The sequence below is a fragment of the Rhinolophus sinicus genome, chromosome 18, assembly GCF_057876585.1.
Source record: "Rhinolophus sinicus isolate RSI-liver-muscle chromosome 18, RSI-T2T, whole genome shotgun sequence".
NCBI lineage: Eukaryota > Metazoa > Chordata > Mammalia > Chiroptera > Rhinolophidae > Rhinolophus > Rhinolophus sinicus.
The window spans coordinates 52538412-52557684 of record NC_142518.1 but is presented as its reverse complement, the minus strand read 5'-3'; the positions used below and the strand labels follow the sequence as shown (position 1 = coordinate 52557684).

The 19273-nt window shown below is 36.7% G+C and overlaps 1 protein-coding gene across 3 annotated transcripts in view; it reads right to left on the bottom strand.

Annotated features, from left to right (window-relative positions):
* Positions 1-19273, bottom strand: part of DACH2 (dachshund family transcription factor 2) — a 678262-nt gene that overhangs the window by 249173 nt on the left and 409816 nt on the right. For all 3 annotated transcript variants that reach the window (XM_074323712.2, XM_074323713.2, XM_074323711.1), the window contains exon 4: positions 11387-11518. In XM_074323712.2, the coding sequence (XP_074179813.1) occupies positions 11387-11518 (132 nt within the window). The remainder of the gene's footprint in view (positions 1-11386; positions 11519-19273) is intronic.

Here is a 19273-nt window from a genome sequence, read left to right as displayed (position 1 = left end):
CTTCTCCTTCTGGTACCCTTATGATGCAAATGTTGGTATGCTTGATGTGGTCTCAGAGGCCCCTTAAACTATCCTCATAATTTGGGTTTTTTTATCTTTTTTGTTGTCCTAATTGGGTGCTTCCTACTATCTTGTCTTCCAAGTCACTGATTCGATCCCCTGCTTCATTTAATCTACTGTTGATTTCCCTCTAATGTATTCATTATTTCAGTTATTGTAGTCTTCATTTATGACTGGTGTTTTTTATGTTTTCTATCTCCATTTTTATGTTTCCTAGCTCTTTGTTGAAGTTTTCACTGAACTTCATCCTTATAATGAGTGTTTTGAACTCTGCATCTGATAGATTGCTTGTCTCCATTTTGCCTAGTTCTTTTTCTGGAGCTTTGTTCTGTTCTTTCATTTGGGTCATGTTGTTTGTCTACCCATTTTGGCTGCCTCCCTGGGTTTGTTTGTATTAGGTAGAGCTTCTATCACTCCCAGACTTAGTAGAGCAGCCTTATATAGTAGATGTCCTGTGGGGCTCAGTGGTGCAGTCTCCCTCATCACCTGAGTTGAGTGCTCCAGGTGGGTCCCTTATGGTGGTTGAGTGTGCCCTCCTGTGGTACTTGAGCCACGGTTGCTGTTTGCACATCAACAGGAGGGGTTGACACTCAGGCTGATCATGTGAGATGAGTCTCTGGGTTTACAGTGGAGGAACTGTTGTGGAGGGGCTGACACTACAGAACAGGATTTGCTTTAGTAGGGCTCTGGTACCTGCTGAGTCTACCCTTTGTGTGTGTCATCTGTAGAGGTGATTTGGTCGGGCTCTGGTATGATCTAAATGTGGCCACCAGATATGTTGGTTTTGGGGCCTCTTGGGAGGGGTTCTATTGCAGGGTAAGGTCAGCCACTGCCTGTGCCCTTCCTGGGGCCACTTCGTATTAGCTACAAAATAATATTCAGATGGTTGCTGCTTGTGCTGGACTTGGAGGTGCCTGGGAAAGGCTAAGCTGTAAGTTGAGGCCAGCTTTCACTAGTACCAGACTTGAAGCTGTATAGCAAGAGGTACAGGGCATGCAGAAACCAGATGCTGCTTGTTTGGGATTTGGGAACCTTAAAAAGATTTTAAGAAAGTCCGCACATAAGCCAAGACACATTTTTTGTATGTAAAAGCCATGGAAGACTATTGAGTAGGCCCACAAGTTAAGAGGAGCATGGTCTGGCAATCACCAGAGCAGGGTAACAGTGTTAGCCAGGTTGATGAGACTCAGATATGATGCCCACCTATGAATGGAATGCAGGGTAGCTGATGGCAAGGCTCAAAAAAGGAAAAATGGTTTCTGCCAGCACTTCTCTCTGTGAGGAAGTTGACCTTCCAGCCCTCATTCTTCAGCCAGACAACTGAACTCCTCTTGTATGTGGCTGGTGCCTTTCGAGCTGCTGCCCCATTTCTGGAGCTCAGAGCAAGTGAGTCCAGCAAATAAGTCAGTGAGCGGACCCTGTAACAGGAATGCCTGACAAGAATATACAGTGGGGTAAAGACATTCTGTTCAATAAATGGCGTTGGGGAAACTGGACAGGTACATGCAAAAGAATGAGACAGGATAACCCTTATATCACGTACAAGAACAAATGCCAAATGAATTAAAGACTTAAATCCAAGACCCCAAAACATAAAACTCCTAGAAGAAAACATAGGCAGTAAACTCTATGACATCGGTCTCAGTGATATTTTTCTGCTACCTCTCCTAAGGGGAGAGAAACAAAGGAAAAAAAATAAAGAAATATGACTACATCAAACTAAACATTTTTGCACGCAAAGGAAACCATCAACAAAACTAGAAGACAACCTACTGAGTGGGAGATGATATTCGCCAATGGTACATCTGATAAGAGGTTAATATCCAAAATTTATAAAGAACTCAGACAACACCAAAAGAAGAAAAAAAACAAAACAACAAAACAATTTAAAAATTGTCAGAGAACCTGAATAGACATTTCTCCAAAGAGGACATATACATGGTCAATAGACACATAAAAAGATGCTCAATGTCACTAATCATCAGAGTTGAAATGAAAATTAAAACCACAATGAGATATCACCTTACACCTGTCAGAGTGACTATCATTGATAAATCAACAAACTAGTGTTGGCAAAAATGCAGGGAGAAGGGAAAGTTTGTGCACTGTTGGTGGGATTGCAAATTGGTGCAGCCACTATAGAAAATGGTTCAGAGGTTCCTCAAAAATTAAAAATAGAACTACATTATGACTCAGCAATTCCACTTCTGGGTATTTATCAAAAAAAATCCAAAACTCTAATTCAAAAGTATATATTCACCGCTACGTTCATTGCACCATTATTTACAATAGCCAAGATATGGAAGCAACCTAAGTGCCCATCTATAGACAACAAGATAAAGTAGAACAGATATACAATGAAATATTACTCAGCCATAAAAAAAGAAATCTTACCATTTTCATCAATATGGATGATCCTAGAGGATATGATTCTAAGTGGAATAAATCAGACTGAGAAAGACAAATATCATATGATGTCACTTATATGTGGAATCTAAAGAACAAAATAAATGAACAAACAAAACAGACACATACTCATAGATACAAAGAACAAACTAATGGTTTTCAGAGGCGAGTGGGGTTGGGAGGCAGAGTGAAAAAGGTGAAGGAATTAAAAAATGCAAATTAGTAATTACGAAGTATGCACAGGGATGTAAAGTACATCATAGAGAATACAGTCAATAATGTTGCAACAACTGTATATAGTACCAGATGGGTACTAGAGTAATTGGGGGTATCACCGCATATATTATATAAATGCCGAACCACTAAGCTGTATACCTGAAACTAATAAAAAGTAATATTTAATGTCAACTGTATCTGAGAAAATAAATAATTTTTAGAAATGGGAAAAAAAAGGAACACCTCCAATTATAGCTGCCCACCATCTTACTCCAACAATCTCCGCTGGTTATTTATAGCCAGAAGTTATGGGCACTTCTCTTCCTGGCACTAGAACCCTGGGCTGGGAAGCCTGGTGTGGGGCTGGGATATGAAGCTCCTCTCGAGGGGTAACTTCTACACCCAAGATATCCTTCCCGATTTTGAACTGCCACACGTGCCACAGGCGTGTGGGACTAGCCTGTGCCACATCTGCACCCTTCCCACAAGTCTTCATGTGGTTGCTTCTGTATATCCTTAGTTGTAGGACTTCTGTTTACCTAGATGTTAGGTGATTCTTAGGGATGGTGTTCTATAGATTAGTTGCAAATTTGATGTGGTTGTGAGAGGAGGTCAAGCACAACAGTTACCTACTCTGCCATCTTGAACAGGTTCCTTAAAACTTTCAGGATTGTTGGTCCCATTTCTTTGAAAAGGGCCATTGAAATTTTTATAGGAATTGCAATTGAACATGTAGATCACATTCGGTAGTATTGACATTTTACCAAAATTAATTCTTCCAATCCATGAACATGGGATATTTTTCCATTTATCAGTGTCTTCTTTAATTTTCTTAACTAATATTTTGTAATTTTCAGTGTACAAGTCTTTCACTTCTCTCATTAAATTTATTCCTAAGCATTTAATTATTTTTCTTGCCATTATAAATGGAACTGTATCTTTAATTTTCTTTTTGGATAGTTCATTGTGGATATATAGAAACACTATTGATTTAGTATATTGATTTTGGATACTATAACTTTACTGAATTCACTTATTCTAACAGTTTTTTGGTGAGCTTTATAGTTTTCTACATGCATGACCATGTCATCTGCAAATAGAGATTATTTTACTTCTTCCTTCCTAATTTGGAAGCCTTTTAGTTTTTGGTCTTACATAACTGGTCTGGCTAGGACTTATAGTACGATATGTTGAGAGTGGGCATCCTTGCCTTATACCAGAACATAAAGGGAAAGCTTTATGTTTTAACCCACTGATTATGATGTTAGCTGTGGGATTTTCATATATGGCCTTTATGTTGTGAGTTAAGTTTTTTCTATAACTGTTTGTTGAGAGTTTTAATCATAAATGGATTTAGAACTTTGTCAAATGTGTTTTTCTATGTCTATTAAGATAATCATGTGTTTTTTTCTTTCACTTTGTAAATTTTTAGTAGCATATCCATTGATTTGCATATGGTAAATGAACCTTGCATCCTGCGGATAAATCCCTTTGGTCATGGCATATTACCCTTTTGATGTGCTCAAATTTGGTTTGTGAGTATTTTATTGAGAATTTATGTATTCAACAGGGATACTTGCCCTTAATTTTTTTCTTGTAGTATCCTTATCTGGCTTTATCAGTGTAATGCTGGGCTCGGAAAATGAGTTTGGAGTGCTCCCACCCTTTCAATTTTAGGAACAGTTTGGTAAGTTTGGAGTTAATTCTTCTTTAAATGGTAGAATGCACTAGAAAAATCATCTCGACCTTGGCTTTGTTGGTGTTGGGATGTTTTTAAATTATTTATTTTTATTTCTTTTTTGATTACTTACTTTTATTTGATTTGATTTGCTGTGATAATTCCCCTACTAGTAATTTATCTATAAATGCTTTCCAATTTTTCTTGTTTCAGTTTTGGTTGGTTGTATATTCTAGGAATTTATCCATTTCCTCTAGGTTATCCAGGTGTTGATGTATAATTGTGCTTAATCATCACTTGTAATCCATTATATTTCTGAAGCACTGCAATGCCTCCTCTTTCATTTCTGATTTTATATATTTGCATCTTCTCTCTTTTTTCCTCAGTGTACCTAAGAGTGTGTTGATTTTATCTTTCAAAAAAGACCAACCCTTAGTTTTGTTGTTTTTTTCCACGTTTTCTCCACTTGATTTATTTCTGCTATAATTTTTATTATCTCTTTCATTCTGCTAACAATGAGCCGGGTTTGTTCTTTTTCTAGTTATCTGAGGTACAAAATTAATTGTTTCTTTGAGGGTTTTCTTTTTCAATTAAGCACTTATCACTAGGAACTTCTGTCTTAGTACTACTTTTGTTGCATTCAATAGTTTTGGTATGTCTTGTTTTCATCTTCATTTATTTGAAGATACTCATTAAACTTCCTTTGATTCCCTTTTACTCAATGGTTGCTCAAGAAATTATTGTTTACTTTCTACATGTTTATAAATTTTCCCATTTTCTTGCTGTTACTGATTTTTGGTTTATTCTGTTGTGGTCAGAAAAAGTATTTGGTATGTTTTTTTGTGTTTTTTTTTTTAATTTGGTAAGACTTACTTTGTGACCTATAATAACATGGGATCTATCTAGGAGAATTTACTCGAAAAAAATGTATTCTTCTGCAGTAGAATACAAGGTTCTGTATATGTCTGTTATGCTCATTTGGTCTATAGTGTTGTTGAAGTAAGGTTTTTCTTTATTGATTTTTCTGTCTGGATGTTCTGTGCATTATTGTAAGTGGGGTATTGAAGTCCCCTACTATTATTTTATTGCTGTAAACTTATGCCTCCTGATCAATATTTGCTTTATACATTTAGGTGTTCTGATGTTGGATACACATATATTTATAAATGTTATATCTTTCTGTCTAATTGACCTTTTTATCACTGTATGATGACCTTCTTTGTTTCCACTAAAAGTTTAAGAGTTAAAGTATATTTTGTCTGATATAATTATAGCCACTCGCTTTCCTCTGGTTACCATTTGCACTGCATCTTTTTCTATCCTTTCACTTTCAACCTATGTGTGTCTTTAAATCTAAATGGAGCCATGTGTAGACAGCAGATCACTTAATCTGATTTTTTAATCTATTCTTCTCAGTGCCTTCTAATTGGTGAGTTTAACCTATTTACATTTAAAGTAATTAATGACAGGTAAGGATTTACTATGGCTGTTTTCTTAATTATTTTCTGTTTTAAAATTGTTTTTCCCTCTCTTCTCTTGCTGCCTTTGTGATTGATTTATTTGGGTAGTGTACTTCTTTTATTCATTTATGCATTTGCATATCTATTATAGATTTTTACTTATTGTATGACTCAAGGCTTGTATAAAATATGCACCTAAAACCTTAATTTTAAGTTGATAACAACTTCTATTGCATAGAAAATCATTACACGTTTACTGTCCCCCACACACTATGTGTTCTTGCATTTAGAGTTTTCTTCTTATCATAGTGTGTATCCATTAACAATATTTTATCTTTTCAATTTCATATTAGTGTTAAAAGTAATTTACGGACTACCATTACAGTGTTACATAAATATGTATTTGTCTATATGTTTACTTTTACCAGTGAGACTTACGTATACATATAATTTTACATTTGTAGTTTAGAATATTTTATTTCATTGTTTAAATATCCTTTAATCATTTCTTGTAAGGAAGTTCTGATGGTGATGAATTCCCTCAGTTCTTTGTTTCTTTGGGAAAGACTTTACCTCTCCATTTTTAAAAAAATTATTAAATTTCTTGGGGTGAATTGGTTAGTACATTTATATAGGTTTCAAGTGTACGTTTCTAAAGTACATCATCTATATATTTTATTGTGTGCTCACCAACCAAAGTCAGTTCTTTTTTCATACCATATATTTGACCCCCTTTTCCCTCCTGTACCACCCACCCTCCCCCCCAACCACTCTAGTAACCACTAGACTGTTGTTCCAGTTTATGAGTTCTTGTTTCTTTGTTTGTTTGTCTTATTTGTTTGGTGCTTTCAGTTTCATATCCCACAAATGAGTGAAGTCATATAATTCTCAACTTTTTCTGTCTGACTTATTTCACTTGGCATGATAATCTCAAGATCCATCCATTGTTGTTGAAAATGGCACTACTTCATCTTTTCTCATGGCCATGTAATTTTTCATTGTATATATGTACCATTGTTTTTTTAAAGATTTTATTGGGGAAGGGGAACCGGACTTTATTGGGGAACAGTGTGTACTTTCAGGACTTTATCCCAAGTCAAGTTGTTGTCCTTTCAATCTTAGTTGTGGAGGGTGCCATTCAGCTTTAAGTTGTTGTCCTTTCAGTCTTAGTTGTGGAGGGCACAGCTGAGCTCCAGGTCCAGTTGCCATTGCTAGTTGCAGGGGTTGCTGCCCACCATCCCTTGGGGAACTCGAGGAATTGAACGGGCAACCTTGTGGTTGAGAGCCCGTGCTCCAACCAACTGAGCCATTCGGGAGGCAGCTCAGCTCTAGGTGCCCTGTTCAATCTTAGTTGCAGGGAGCGGAGCCCACAATCCCTTGCGGGACTCGAGGAAGTGAATTTGCAACCTTGTGGTTGAGAGCCCACTGGCCCATGTGGTAACTGAATCGGCAGCCTTCAGAGTTAGGAGCACAGAGCTCCAACTGCCTGAGCCACTGGGCCGGCCCTGTACCACATCTTCTTTATTCAATCAACTATCAATGGGCACTTTGGTTGTTTCCATGTCTTGGCCATGGTGAATAATGCTGCAATGAACATAAGGGTACATATATCTTTATGGATAAATGTTTCAGAATTTTGGGATAGATACCCAGGAAAGGGAATCCTGGGTCATATAGTAATTTTATTCTTCAGATTTTGAGCAAACGCCATACTTTTTCCATAGTGGCTGAACCAATTTATACACCCACCAGCAGTTTCTGAGGGTTCTTCTTTCTCCACAGCTTCTCCAACACTTGTTATTACCTGTGCGGTTGATGATAGCTATTATCACAGGTGTGAGGTGGTATCTCATTGTGGTTTATATTTGCATTTCACTAATAGCTAGTGATGTTGAGCATTTTTAATATGTCTGTTGACTGTTTTTATCTCTTATTGGGAGAATTGTCTGTTCAAGTCCTCTGCCCATTTTGTAATTGTATTGTCTATTTTTTTCTTGTATGAGTTCTTTATATATTTTGAAAATTAGCCCCTTATTGGAGGTCTGTTTGCAAATATCTTCTCTCATGCAGCCTGATTGCCTCTTTGCTTTGTTGATATTTTCTTTTGTGGTACAGAAGCTTTTTAGTTTGATACACTCTCATTCATTTAGTTTTGCTTTTACTTCCCTTGCCTTTGAGGTCAAATTCATAAAATCCACTCAAAGCCAAAGGTCCATAAATTTAGTACCTATGCTTTCTTCTATGCAATGTATTCTTTCAGCTCTTATGTTTAGGTGTTTGATCCATTTTGAGTTAATTTTGGTATATGGTGACAGCAGTCTAGTTTCACTATTTTGCACATGGCTTTCCAATTTTTCATGAACCATTTATTGAAAAGGCTTTCTTTTCTCCATTGTATGTTTTTTGGGTACAGCTCCAGATCTAGGGTTGGGGAGGGAACAGCGGTGTTGACCTTGTGCACTGTCATCACCTGAAATCATGAGTGGCCAATACTGAGGGAGTATTTTGCAGGCAAGGTTGTGGGTACCCATGGTGGCAGTGAGGGCTGCTGGAGTCTTCAGTGGCAAAGGCTGCTGAAGTCCACCTGCACTCCTTTTCTCCTACAGGGTGAAGTTATAGCTTAGGAGATTCCTCTGGGTAACAGGATCTGGTGTACAGGTGTGTTCATGGCAACACTGCTCATTTAGAGACTTTGAAAAACCTCAGGGACTTATTTACTTATTATTGTTATTATTATTATCAGCATCGCTATTATTTTATGACATCATGACACCAAGGTAAGGATAAATTTCAATTTCTGCACGGTCAAGCATGGCTACTACTTCAATTCCATTTCTATAGCACCAAGTCAAACATCATACACAAATGGAAACCTAATACTTTCTTTACCACAATGATGGATATCAAGTTAGGCCAGATTATGTATCGCTAGGAAAATTACCTATTTATTAGGTTGGTGCCAAAGTAATTGCGGTTTTTGCAGTTTTTAACCTTTTAAACCACAATTACTTTTTCACCAACCTAATTCTAAGTTAAAAATTAGGTCACCAGTATATCTCTCAAAAGGTTTTATGTTGTCTTATTATAAAGGAACAACAGAAGTTTTGGAGAAAGTCTTTTTCAGAAACTGGTATAACTGAGAAAAATATGACAGAGTTATTGCTTGAGTTAGTATTAATATTTATTGGTAGAAAATTATTTTTTATTTACTACAGGCTTTCTTGCAAATGTTGGTCACTTCCAAGACAATTCAAGATTAGGAAGCCAGTATGAATTAAGAAGCCTTAAGACTAGGAAACCAATCATCAGTTTATCACTGTATCTTCATCATACAACAATTTTCATGCAAGGGGTTTAATAAAATAAAATTCCTATAACAAAACATCATTGAAGAGGAGGAAAAATGTGGATAGGGCAAACACTTTGGATTTAACCAGGCATGGGATTGAAACTTACTAGCTTTGTGACTATGGGCAAAGCTGAATCACTTTGTGCCTATTTTCTGATCTGCAAAATGAGAGTTCTGAAAATATCTTTTTTTCTGAAAATCTGATAAGAATTAAATGAGTTACCATGGCAGATGGGAGATGAATAAATTCTGAGGATCTAATCACAGTATTGTGATTATAGTTAACAATATTATATTATATACTTGAAAGTTGCTAAGAGCTTTGTTTACGGTGGCCAAGACATGGAAACAACCAAAATGTCCTTGGATAGATGAATGGATGAAGAAGTTGTGGTATATATACACAATGGAATACTATTCGGCGGTAACAAAAGATGATATAGGAACATTTGTGACAACATGGATGGATCTTGAGAGTGTAATGCTGAGCGAAATAAGTCAGACAGAAAAAGCAGAGAACCATGTGATTTCACTGATATGTGGTATATAAACCAAAAGCAACAAAAGAACAAGACAAACAAATGAGAAACAGAAACTCATTAACACAGACAATGGTTTGGTGGTTGCCAGAGGGTAAGGGGGGTGGGGGGTGGGGGGTGGGAGATGAGGGTAAGGGGGATCGAATATATGGTGATGGAAGGAGAACTGACGCTGGGTGATGAACACACAATAGGATTTATAGATGATGTAATACAGAACTGTACACCTGAAATCTATGTAATTTTACTAACAATTGTCACCTCAATAAATTTAATAAAATAAAAAAAAAGAAAGTTGCTAAGAGACTAGACCTTAAATGTTCCCACCATAAAAAACAAATCATAATCATGTGATGTGATGAAGATGTTAGCTAACATTATGGTGGTAATAACATTGCAATATATAATTGTATCAAATAAGCATATTGTATACTATAAACTTTCACAATGTTATATGTAGATAATACCTAAATAGAAAATGGAACTATAGGAAAAAAACATGGGAGACAGTTAGTACATAGTAACTGGTAATTTCTTACTATTGTTATTATTCTTTTGTTTAGTGTTAATTTTAGTCTTATCTATGTGTTGCTTCCACTTACCATTAATCCACTAAAACTATTCATTATTCCCCACTGTGGGCACTGGCTGAAAACTAATTCTCATTCTATAATTCACCATGAACATTTCCATTTTAGATGAGGAGACCTTCACTGTATTAAAGTCACAGTAGTTTTTCACATTGACTTGATTCACTAATTTCCCTCTTTAATTCCCCTTTGCTTTTCCCTCCAAAATAAGGCCCTATAATGCTTGAACTTCTAGGAGCCGAAAAAAAGAGAGATAAGGCTACTACTGATCCACCTATCACATTATATTGAATTTACCTGCAGTTAAGATTGGAAACCTATGGCACCTAAGGACATTTTTGATTGGCCCTTATTATTCCCCACTAAAATTAAACTTTACCTATCTATGTAAATTTCTATCCATCTACCCATTCATCCATATTGATATTTATAATTCCACCTAATTCCAAAGGACGTATGAGAGGTGGTCATATAAAAAAGCCAAGGTATAATTACTAGCCAAGGATAAAGGAGTGAAAACAAGCAGTAAGAAGGGAGAGGACATTTCAATGGGATACAGGCATCTTTCTCTTATCTCCCTTTCTCCATCTTTTTTCCTTACTTTCTCTTTGTTCCACCTCTTTTCTTTAGCCCTTGCTGATAACACCTCAAGTCTACCAGCACCTTTACTGAGCTGAAGAGGTGGTACTCCAGTTGAAGAGACTGTAGCCCAGCCAAGGTGGACTCTCACAACTGCCATTCAGTGGTAAATTATTTAGAGAAAGAGGAGTTGAGAAGCCTGGGGTGAAATTGAAGCGGGCAGCTTTTAGCAAGCAGAAGGTGCAATAGCTAGCATTATAAAAATTAGAAATTAATCCCTCTACAACAAAACCATGAAGATAATTCAATGTTTCCTTAAATGAGATTCTGACCTATAATGGTTTTCTAATTTACATATGCAAGTTAGAGGTAGGGTTAAGCATACTTCTATAGTAATTGCTTACAATCAAAGTATATATATTATTCTCTCCTCCCCTGCTCAGCCCTCCTCTCTCCCATTGCAGAATAAATCAATGAGTCATCTGACTTGGAATCCTGAAGATACTCACCTGTGTTAGAATTAAGATCATCAGGCTCTGATTCAGTCCCATTTTGGCTTCCATTTCCCTGAAGAGTGTTCATAGCCATAAGCTTCATCTTCTGCAGCTTCATTGCCTCAGCCATTGCTGCAGCTGTTATACCTAAAACCAGAATTATCCCTTTTAAAATGAGGACCATTTAATATAATTGAAAGCCGGATACATTTTCTTTACCAGGCCTATGCTGCATAGCACAAGACAAAAGTAAGTCCAAGTCTAATTTATAAATAATATTATTTAACAAAGTAATTTTCAACACTTGTAATTACTTCATCTTACAATGGACAGTTTGAAAATCTAAAAATGCATTGAATGTGGGTCAGCTCTCCAGGAAAAAACACAGAGAAAACAGAGTTATATGAAAATTGTTTGAGAAATTCCAAAACTCATGCTAATGTGTTCTGGTGTTTAGTAAGAGCTCTGGACAGTTGTTTTAGGCAGAACTTACCATGTACTCAATTCCATCTGAAACAACTTTGTCAGAGGAAGTACTCTGAAATGCTAGAAAGAACAACTTTCTAGTCAATGCCCTTGTTGGTGCTTTTGCTGAAGGATGGACTGTCTTGCCTGTGAGAGTCACCTTAGAAGGGAGAGGGAGAAGGACTGAAGGAAAAAGACTTCAAGTAGTCTTTCTACCTGTATACCCTCTTACTCATTACACACTGAGGGATCAAATAAATAAAAACATGGCATGCTACCTCTGAAAGTGTGCCAATCCCTATATTATAATTACATTGTTTTGCATTAATACAAGACAATTATTTTTAACTCTTTATAATGGTGCAAGGAGGTAGGAATAAAAACCCAAAGAAAAAACATGAGTGCTTAAGTTTGAAATTCTTTCTTCTAGGAAGTCTACATCAGGCAGTACTATATATATATATATATATGTAAACTGGTACCAAATATAGAGCAATCCAGATTCTAACAATGCCCGCTAAAATGTCTAGTCAATTCAAATTAATTTTTGAAATTTTTATTATTATTTCATTAGTTTGCAAGTTAATTTGAACAAACATCAATTTGAATCTGGCAGTGCCAAACTGAAAGTGATTAGAAGTTCTTTACCCACACAGGCTAAGGGAAAGGCTTTTGTAGAGCCTATGCAGAAGGGCATTCTCTGGCTAAAGCTTAAGAGGTTACCTTATTTGGGAAAGCGTAGTTGGCTGTTTCTGATTGGTTATTCCTAACTTCCAATTTGTTAACCTTGAGGCAATTACAGGAATTGACTCTGGCTAAGGTTTTGGTTTGCTTACGTAGGCTACCAGGGCATTAGAGCCACCTCAGTCTAGTGGCCTCCTCATGTAATTACTTTAACAGTGGTAATTTGTTATAGCACGAATAGGAAAATAATATACCACCTGATTAGGCTTATAAAACAACAGTCATTCTCCAAACTTTCTGCCTCTTCATAGACCATGTGTGGGTTAAATGGGGATCTTTGTGCATAAAATCATGTATTTATTACATTTCCCACTGTTTTTATTTTCTCTTTCGGTTTCATTTTGCATAATTTCTATTACTATATTTTAAAGTTTACTGATTCTTTCCTAAGCTGTGTCAAAACTATCAATTAGCCCATCACCAGTATTCTTTATATCTGTTCCTGTGTTCTTTATTTCTAGAATTTCTAATTGATTCTTCCTAATAGTTTCCATCTGAATGAATAAAGTTCGTAAGTTATCCTTTATCTAATACCATATAATAAAGGTAACTGAAAATGGAACAAAGACCTAAATGTAAGACTTAAGTTATAAAAGCCTTAGAAGAAAACATAGGACAAAAGCTTCGTGACATTAGATTTGGCAAAGATTTCTTGGCTATGACACAAAAGGCACAGGCAACAAAGGAAAAAAATAAACAAACTGGAGTTTATGACAATACTAAATTTTGTGCATCAAAAAACCATTATCAAGAGTAAAAAAGCAACTCACAGAAACAGAAAAAATAATATTTACACACATATCTGATGATGTATCTTTATCCAGGATATACAGAGAAATCCTACAACCCAATTACAAAATAATAATAATAATAATAATAATAATAATAATAATAATAATAAAAAAACACTATTCAAAAATGGGTAAAGGACTTGAATAAACATTTCTCCAAAAAACGTATGCAAACAGCCAATAGCACATAAAAAGTGCTCAACATCGCTAATCATTAGGTAAATGCAAATAATAACTACAATGAGATGGCACTTCACACACATTAGGATGCCTACTATCAAAAAACAGAAAACAGAGACATCATGAAAATAGCAGCGTGAGGTGAGCCTCTCTGTAAAGCTCCCCTGGAATTTAGAACTAATCGAATAACAATAACTCCACAAAGGACTCCCTGCACAGCAGACAAGAAGATGAGGAGGCCCAACACTGAATTCACCTAAGGCTCCATGAATCATGAATCGTGCGAGCCGGGAGGAGGGAAGGGAGAAGTACGGACACAGAGCAGAGTGGGCTCAGGACGCAGACCTAGCTCAGTGCTCCAAGCTCGCTGCATCCCGGAACTACCTCAGCTGCGGGAGAGGTAAGAACTCGGACTGCTAGGGCTCCGATTATGGCCCACAAGGCTGAGGGGACAGCATATAACACGGCTGAACCCAACGCTCACAGCAGAGACCTCGGAGAAAAGACTGAGGGAAGAAGGCTGAAAACGGTGGTTTAAGGCCTCATTGCCGAGCAGAGAAAGGAAGCCTTACACTGAGACTAGCCGCCCCTCCCTTCCCTCCCAGAGCTCGCCCCGTCCCCACCTGCCTGGTGCTAGAAGCAGAACAGTAGCAGTGTCAGATCAAAAGAATGGAAGATTTGCAGTTCTGAGAACTGTGGACTGCAGACACAGATTCGCAGCCCAACTAGTTCTGGAAAAGGGGAGAGAGCTGTGGAAGCAGAACCAGCTGTGGCGGTGGTCGCTGCCATTGCTCTGGGCCACCTCTCACAACGTACCCCGCCCCTGGCCACACCTATCTGGGCAGATCCCTGCAGGAGTAAACAGAACTGCTGAAAAATACGGGCTTTGAATCTGGTGCAGGAAGAACTTTGGAACTTCAAAAGCTCTCCACATATCCACACGGACACTGCACCCTGTGACACAGGCGAACTGTTAACAGAGGAGAAGCCCGTCTTCTAGGGAATCTCCCCATTGTGTGAGAAGCTGGAATAGTGCAGAGAACACATAGCACTACCGAGTGAGAGAGAGAAAAAAAGCTGCAGGCAGAGTAAAATAAAACATTCTACCAACAAGTACTGGAAAACAAAAAAAAAAAGACCTCTTCCTGTCAACCTGTTGCAGAAGCCACACATGTAGATGTCTAGCAAGAGAAAGAATAAGTCAGTAATTGCCATGAATAACCAAGGCAACAAGACAGCTCAGAAAGAAAGTGAAAAGTCTTCAGAAAAGGAACTTAAAGATATGGAAATATGTGACTTAAATGACAGAGAATTCAAGACTGCAGTTCTGAAAAAACTCAACGAGATGCAAGAAAACACAGAAAGGTAGTTTAACAAACTCAGAAACACAATCAAAGAACAACATGAGCATTTTACGAAAGAGATTGAAATTTAAAAAAAAAGAACCAAATAGAATTTCTGGAGATTAAGAACTCAGTAGAAGAAATTAAGAATGAAATAACCAGCTTAGGTGTTAGAGTTCACCAGACGGAGGAAAGAATCAGTGACATCGAAGATAGAAACCTGGAACTTACACAGATGGAAAAAGAGACGTGAGTCTTCAAAGAAATGAAAGAACTCTATAAGAACTTTCTGACTCCATCAGAAAGAGCAATATAAGAATAATGGGCATACCAGAAGGAGAAGAAAGAGAGAAGGGAACACAGAATATATTCAAACAAATTGTTGATGAGAACTTCCCAAACTAGTGGACAAAAAGGGATCCTCGAATCAAAGAAGCAAATAGAACACCTAATTACCTCAATCCCAACAGGCCTTCTCCAAGGCATATTGTATTGAAGCGGTCTAAAATCAACGACAAAGATAGAATCCTCAAGGCAGCCAGGGATAAGAAGACAGTAACCTAAACAGGACATCTCATTAGATTATCATCAGATTTTTCAGCAGAAACTCTATAAGCCAGGACGGAGTGGAACCAAATATTCAAACTATTGAAAGAGAGAAATTATGAGCCAAGAATAATATATTCAGCAAAGACATCCTTTAGATATGAAGGAGGAATAAAGACCTTTCCAGACATACAGAAGCTGAGGGAATTTTCTAATACATGACCTGCACTACAAGAAATACTAAAGGAGGCTATTTGACTACCATCAATAGGGACAATTTGTGGCAACCAAAACATAAAAAGAGGGAGAGTAAAGGCCTGAACCGGAATATGGGAACGGAGAAAGTAAGCGTGCTGAAGAAAATGGAATACTCTAAAAATCAACTTTCTTTTCCATAAATTTAAGGGTAACCACTCAAAAAAAAAATCCAGAACTGAAATATATACTGTAATAAAAGAAGAAACAGAGGGAAATATCATAGAATACCACCACACAGAAATAATAGACAACAACAAAAAGACAAAGAAACAATGGAGACACAGCCTTACCAGAAAACTAAAGACACAATGACAGGAAATCCTCACATCTCAATAATCACCCTAAATGTAAATGGACTGAACTCACCAATAAAAAGGCACAGAGTAGCAGATTGGATAAAAAAATTAAACCCAATCATATGCTGTCTCCAAGAGACACATCTCAGCTACAAGGACAAGCATAGACTCAAAGTGAAAGGGTAGAAATTGACACTCCAAGAAAATGGTACCCAGAGAAAATCAGGTGTAGCCATGATGATGTCAGATGAAAGAGACTTCAGGGTGAAAAGGTAAGAAGAGACAAAGATGGACATTTCACAATGGTAAAGGGGACTATACAACAACAAGACATAATAGTCGTCAATATTTATGACCCCAATCAGGGAGCACCGAAATATACCAAGCAACTACTAACAGAACTAAAGGGAGAAATTGACCAAAACACAATTATACTAGGGGACTTAAATACATCATTGACAGCTATGGATAGATCATCCAAACAGAATATAAATAACGAAATAGCAGCCCTAAATGACACGTTACATGAAATGGACTTAATTGATACATATAGAGCTCTTCATCCTAAAATCTCAAACTATATATTATTTTCTAGTGTACATGGAACATTCTCAAGGATAGACCATATATTGGGACATAAAATCAGTCTCAGCAAATTTAAGAAGATTGAAATCATACCAAGCATATTCTCTGATCACAAGGAATTGATGTTGGGCATCAACTGCAAAAAGAAAGCAGGAAAAAATACAAATACATGGAGATCAAACAACATACTTTTAGAGAACGACTGGGTCAAAGAAGAAATTAGAGGAGCGATCAAACGATACATAGAAACAAATGATAATGAAAATACATCCTACCAAAATTTTTCAAATGCCGCGAAAGTTGTTTTAGGAGGGAAATTTATATCATTACAGGCCTATCTCAAGAAACAACAAAAAACCCAAATAAATAACCTCATGTTGCATCTTAAAGAACTAGAAAAAGAAGAACAAGTGAAATCCAAGGTCAACAGAAGAAAGGAAATAACAAAAATTAGAGCAGAACTAAATGAAATAGAGAAGAAAAAGACAATAGATAAAATTAATGTGACATAGAGCTTGTTCTTTGAAAAGATTAACAAAATTGACAAAACCTTGGCTAGACTCACTAAGATAAAAAGAGGGAAGAAACTAATTAACAAAATCAGAAATGAAAAAGGGGAAGTTATCACGGACACCACAGAAATACAAAGGATCATCCAAGAATACTATGAAGGACTATATGCCACAAAATTCAATAACCTAGAAGAAATGGACAAGTTCTTAGAAACATATAGCCTTCCAAGGCTGAACCATGAAGAACTGGAAAACCTAAACAGACCGATCACCAGTAACGAAATTGAATCAGTCATCCAAAACCTTCCCAAAAGCAAAAGTCCGGGACCAAATGGCTTCACTGGTGAATTCTACCAAACCTTCAAAGAGAATCTAATACCAATCCTGCTCAAAGTCTTCCAGAAAACTGAAAAAGAGACAGTCCTTCCTAACTCATTTTATGAAGCCAACATTACCTTGATACCAAAACCTGGTAAGGACAACACAAGAAAATTACAGACCAATATCTCTGATGAATATAGATGCAAAATTCCTAAACAACATTCTAGCAAATCGAATAAAACAATGCATTAAAAATATTATTCATCACGACCAAATGGGGTTCATCCCCGGGGCACAAGGATGGTCAACATCCGCAATCTATCAATGTGATACATCACATAAACAAAATTAAGGAGAAAAATCATATAATTATATCAATTGATGCAGAAAAAACATTTGACAAGATACAACTTCCATTTGTTATTAAAACACTTAATAAAATAGGTATAGAAGGAAAATAGCTTAATATAATAAAGGCCATATATGACAAGCCTTCAGCCAATCTCATAATTAATGGTGAAAAACTGAAGCCCTTTGCTCTACACTCAGGAACACGACAGGGCTGTCCCCTATCACCTCTGCTTTTCAACATAGTGTTGGAAGTCCTTGCCAGAGCAATCAGGCAAGAGAAAGAAATAAAAGGCATCCAAATTCGGATTGAAAAGTTAAATTATCACTCTTTGCAGATGACATGATGCTATATATAGAAAACCCTAAAGAATCCACCAAAAAGCTATTAGAAACAATCAACGAATAGAGTAAAGTTGCTGGCTACAAAATCAACATAAAAAAGTCCACTGCTTTCCTATATGCTAACAATGAAATCTCAGAAAAAGAAATACAAAAAACAATTCCTTGTGTAATTGCAGCCAGTAGAATAAAATACCTAGGAATAAACTTAACCAAGGATGTGAAAGACCTATATGCTGAAAACCATAACACATTTTTGAAAGAAACTGAAGAAGACACAAAGAAATGGAAAGACAATCCACTCTCATGGATTGGAAAAATCGACATAGTTAAAATGGCCATATTACCCAAAGCAATATACAGATTTAATGCAATCCCCATCAAAATCCCAATGGCATTTTTTAAAGAAATAGAACAAAAAATCATCAGATTTGTTTGGAAGCACAAAAGACCCCGAATAGCCAAAGCAATCTTAAGAAAAAGAACAATAATGGAGGTATCACACTTCCTGACTTTGGCTTGTACTACAGGGCTACAATAATCAAAACAGCATGGTATTGGCAGAAAAACAGACATGTAGATCAATGCAATAGAATTGAGAATGCAGAAATAAAACCACGTAAATATGGACAGATAATTTTTGACAAAGAAACTAAAAACATACAATGGAGGAAAGACAGCCTCTTCAATAAATGGTCCTGGGAGAGTTGGATAGCCACGTGCAAAAAAATGGAACTGGACTGCTATTTGTCACCATGTACCAAAATTAATTCAAAATGGATCAAAGAGTTAAGCATAAGACCTGACACAGTAAACTGCATAGAAGAAAACATAGGTACTAAAGTTATGGCCCTTGGGTTCAAAGAGCATTTTATGAATTTGACTACAAAGGCAATGGAAGTAAAAGCTAAAATAAATGAATGGGACTATATGAAACTTAAAAGCTTCTGCACAGCATAAGAAACCATCCACAAAATAAAGAGGCAACCAACTGAATGGGGGAAGATTTTTGCAAACAGTGCCTCCGATAAGGGGCTAATATCCAAAATATACAAGGAACCCATGCAACTCAACAACAAGAAAAGAAACAACCCAATTGAAAAATGGGCAGAGGACCTGAAGAAACATTTCTCCAAAGAGGACATACTAATGGCAATTAGACATATGAAAA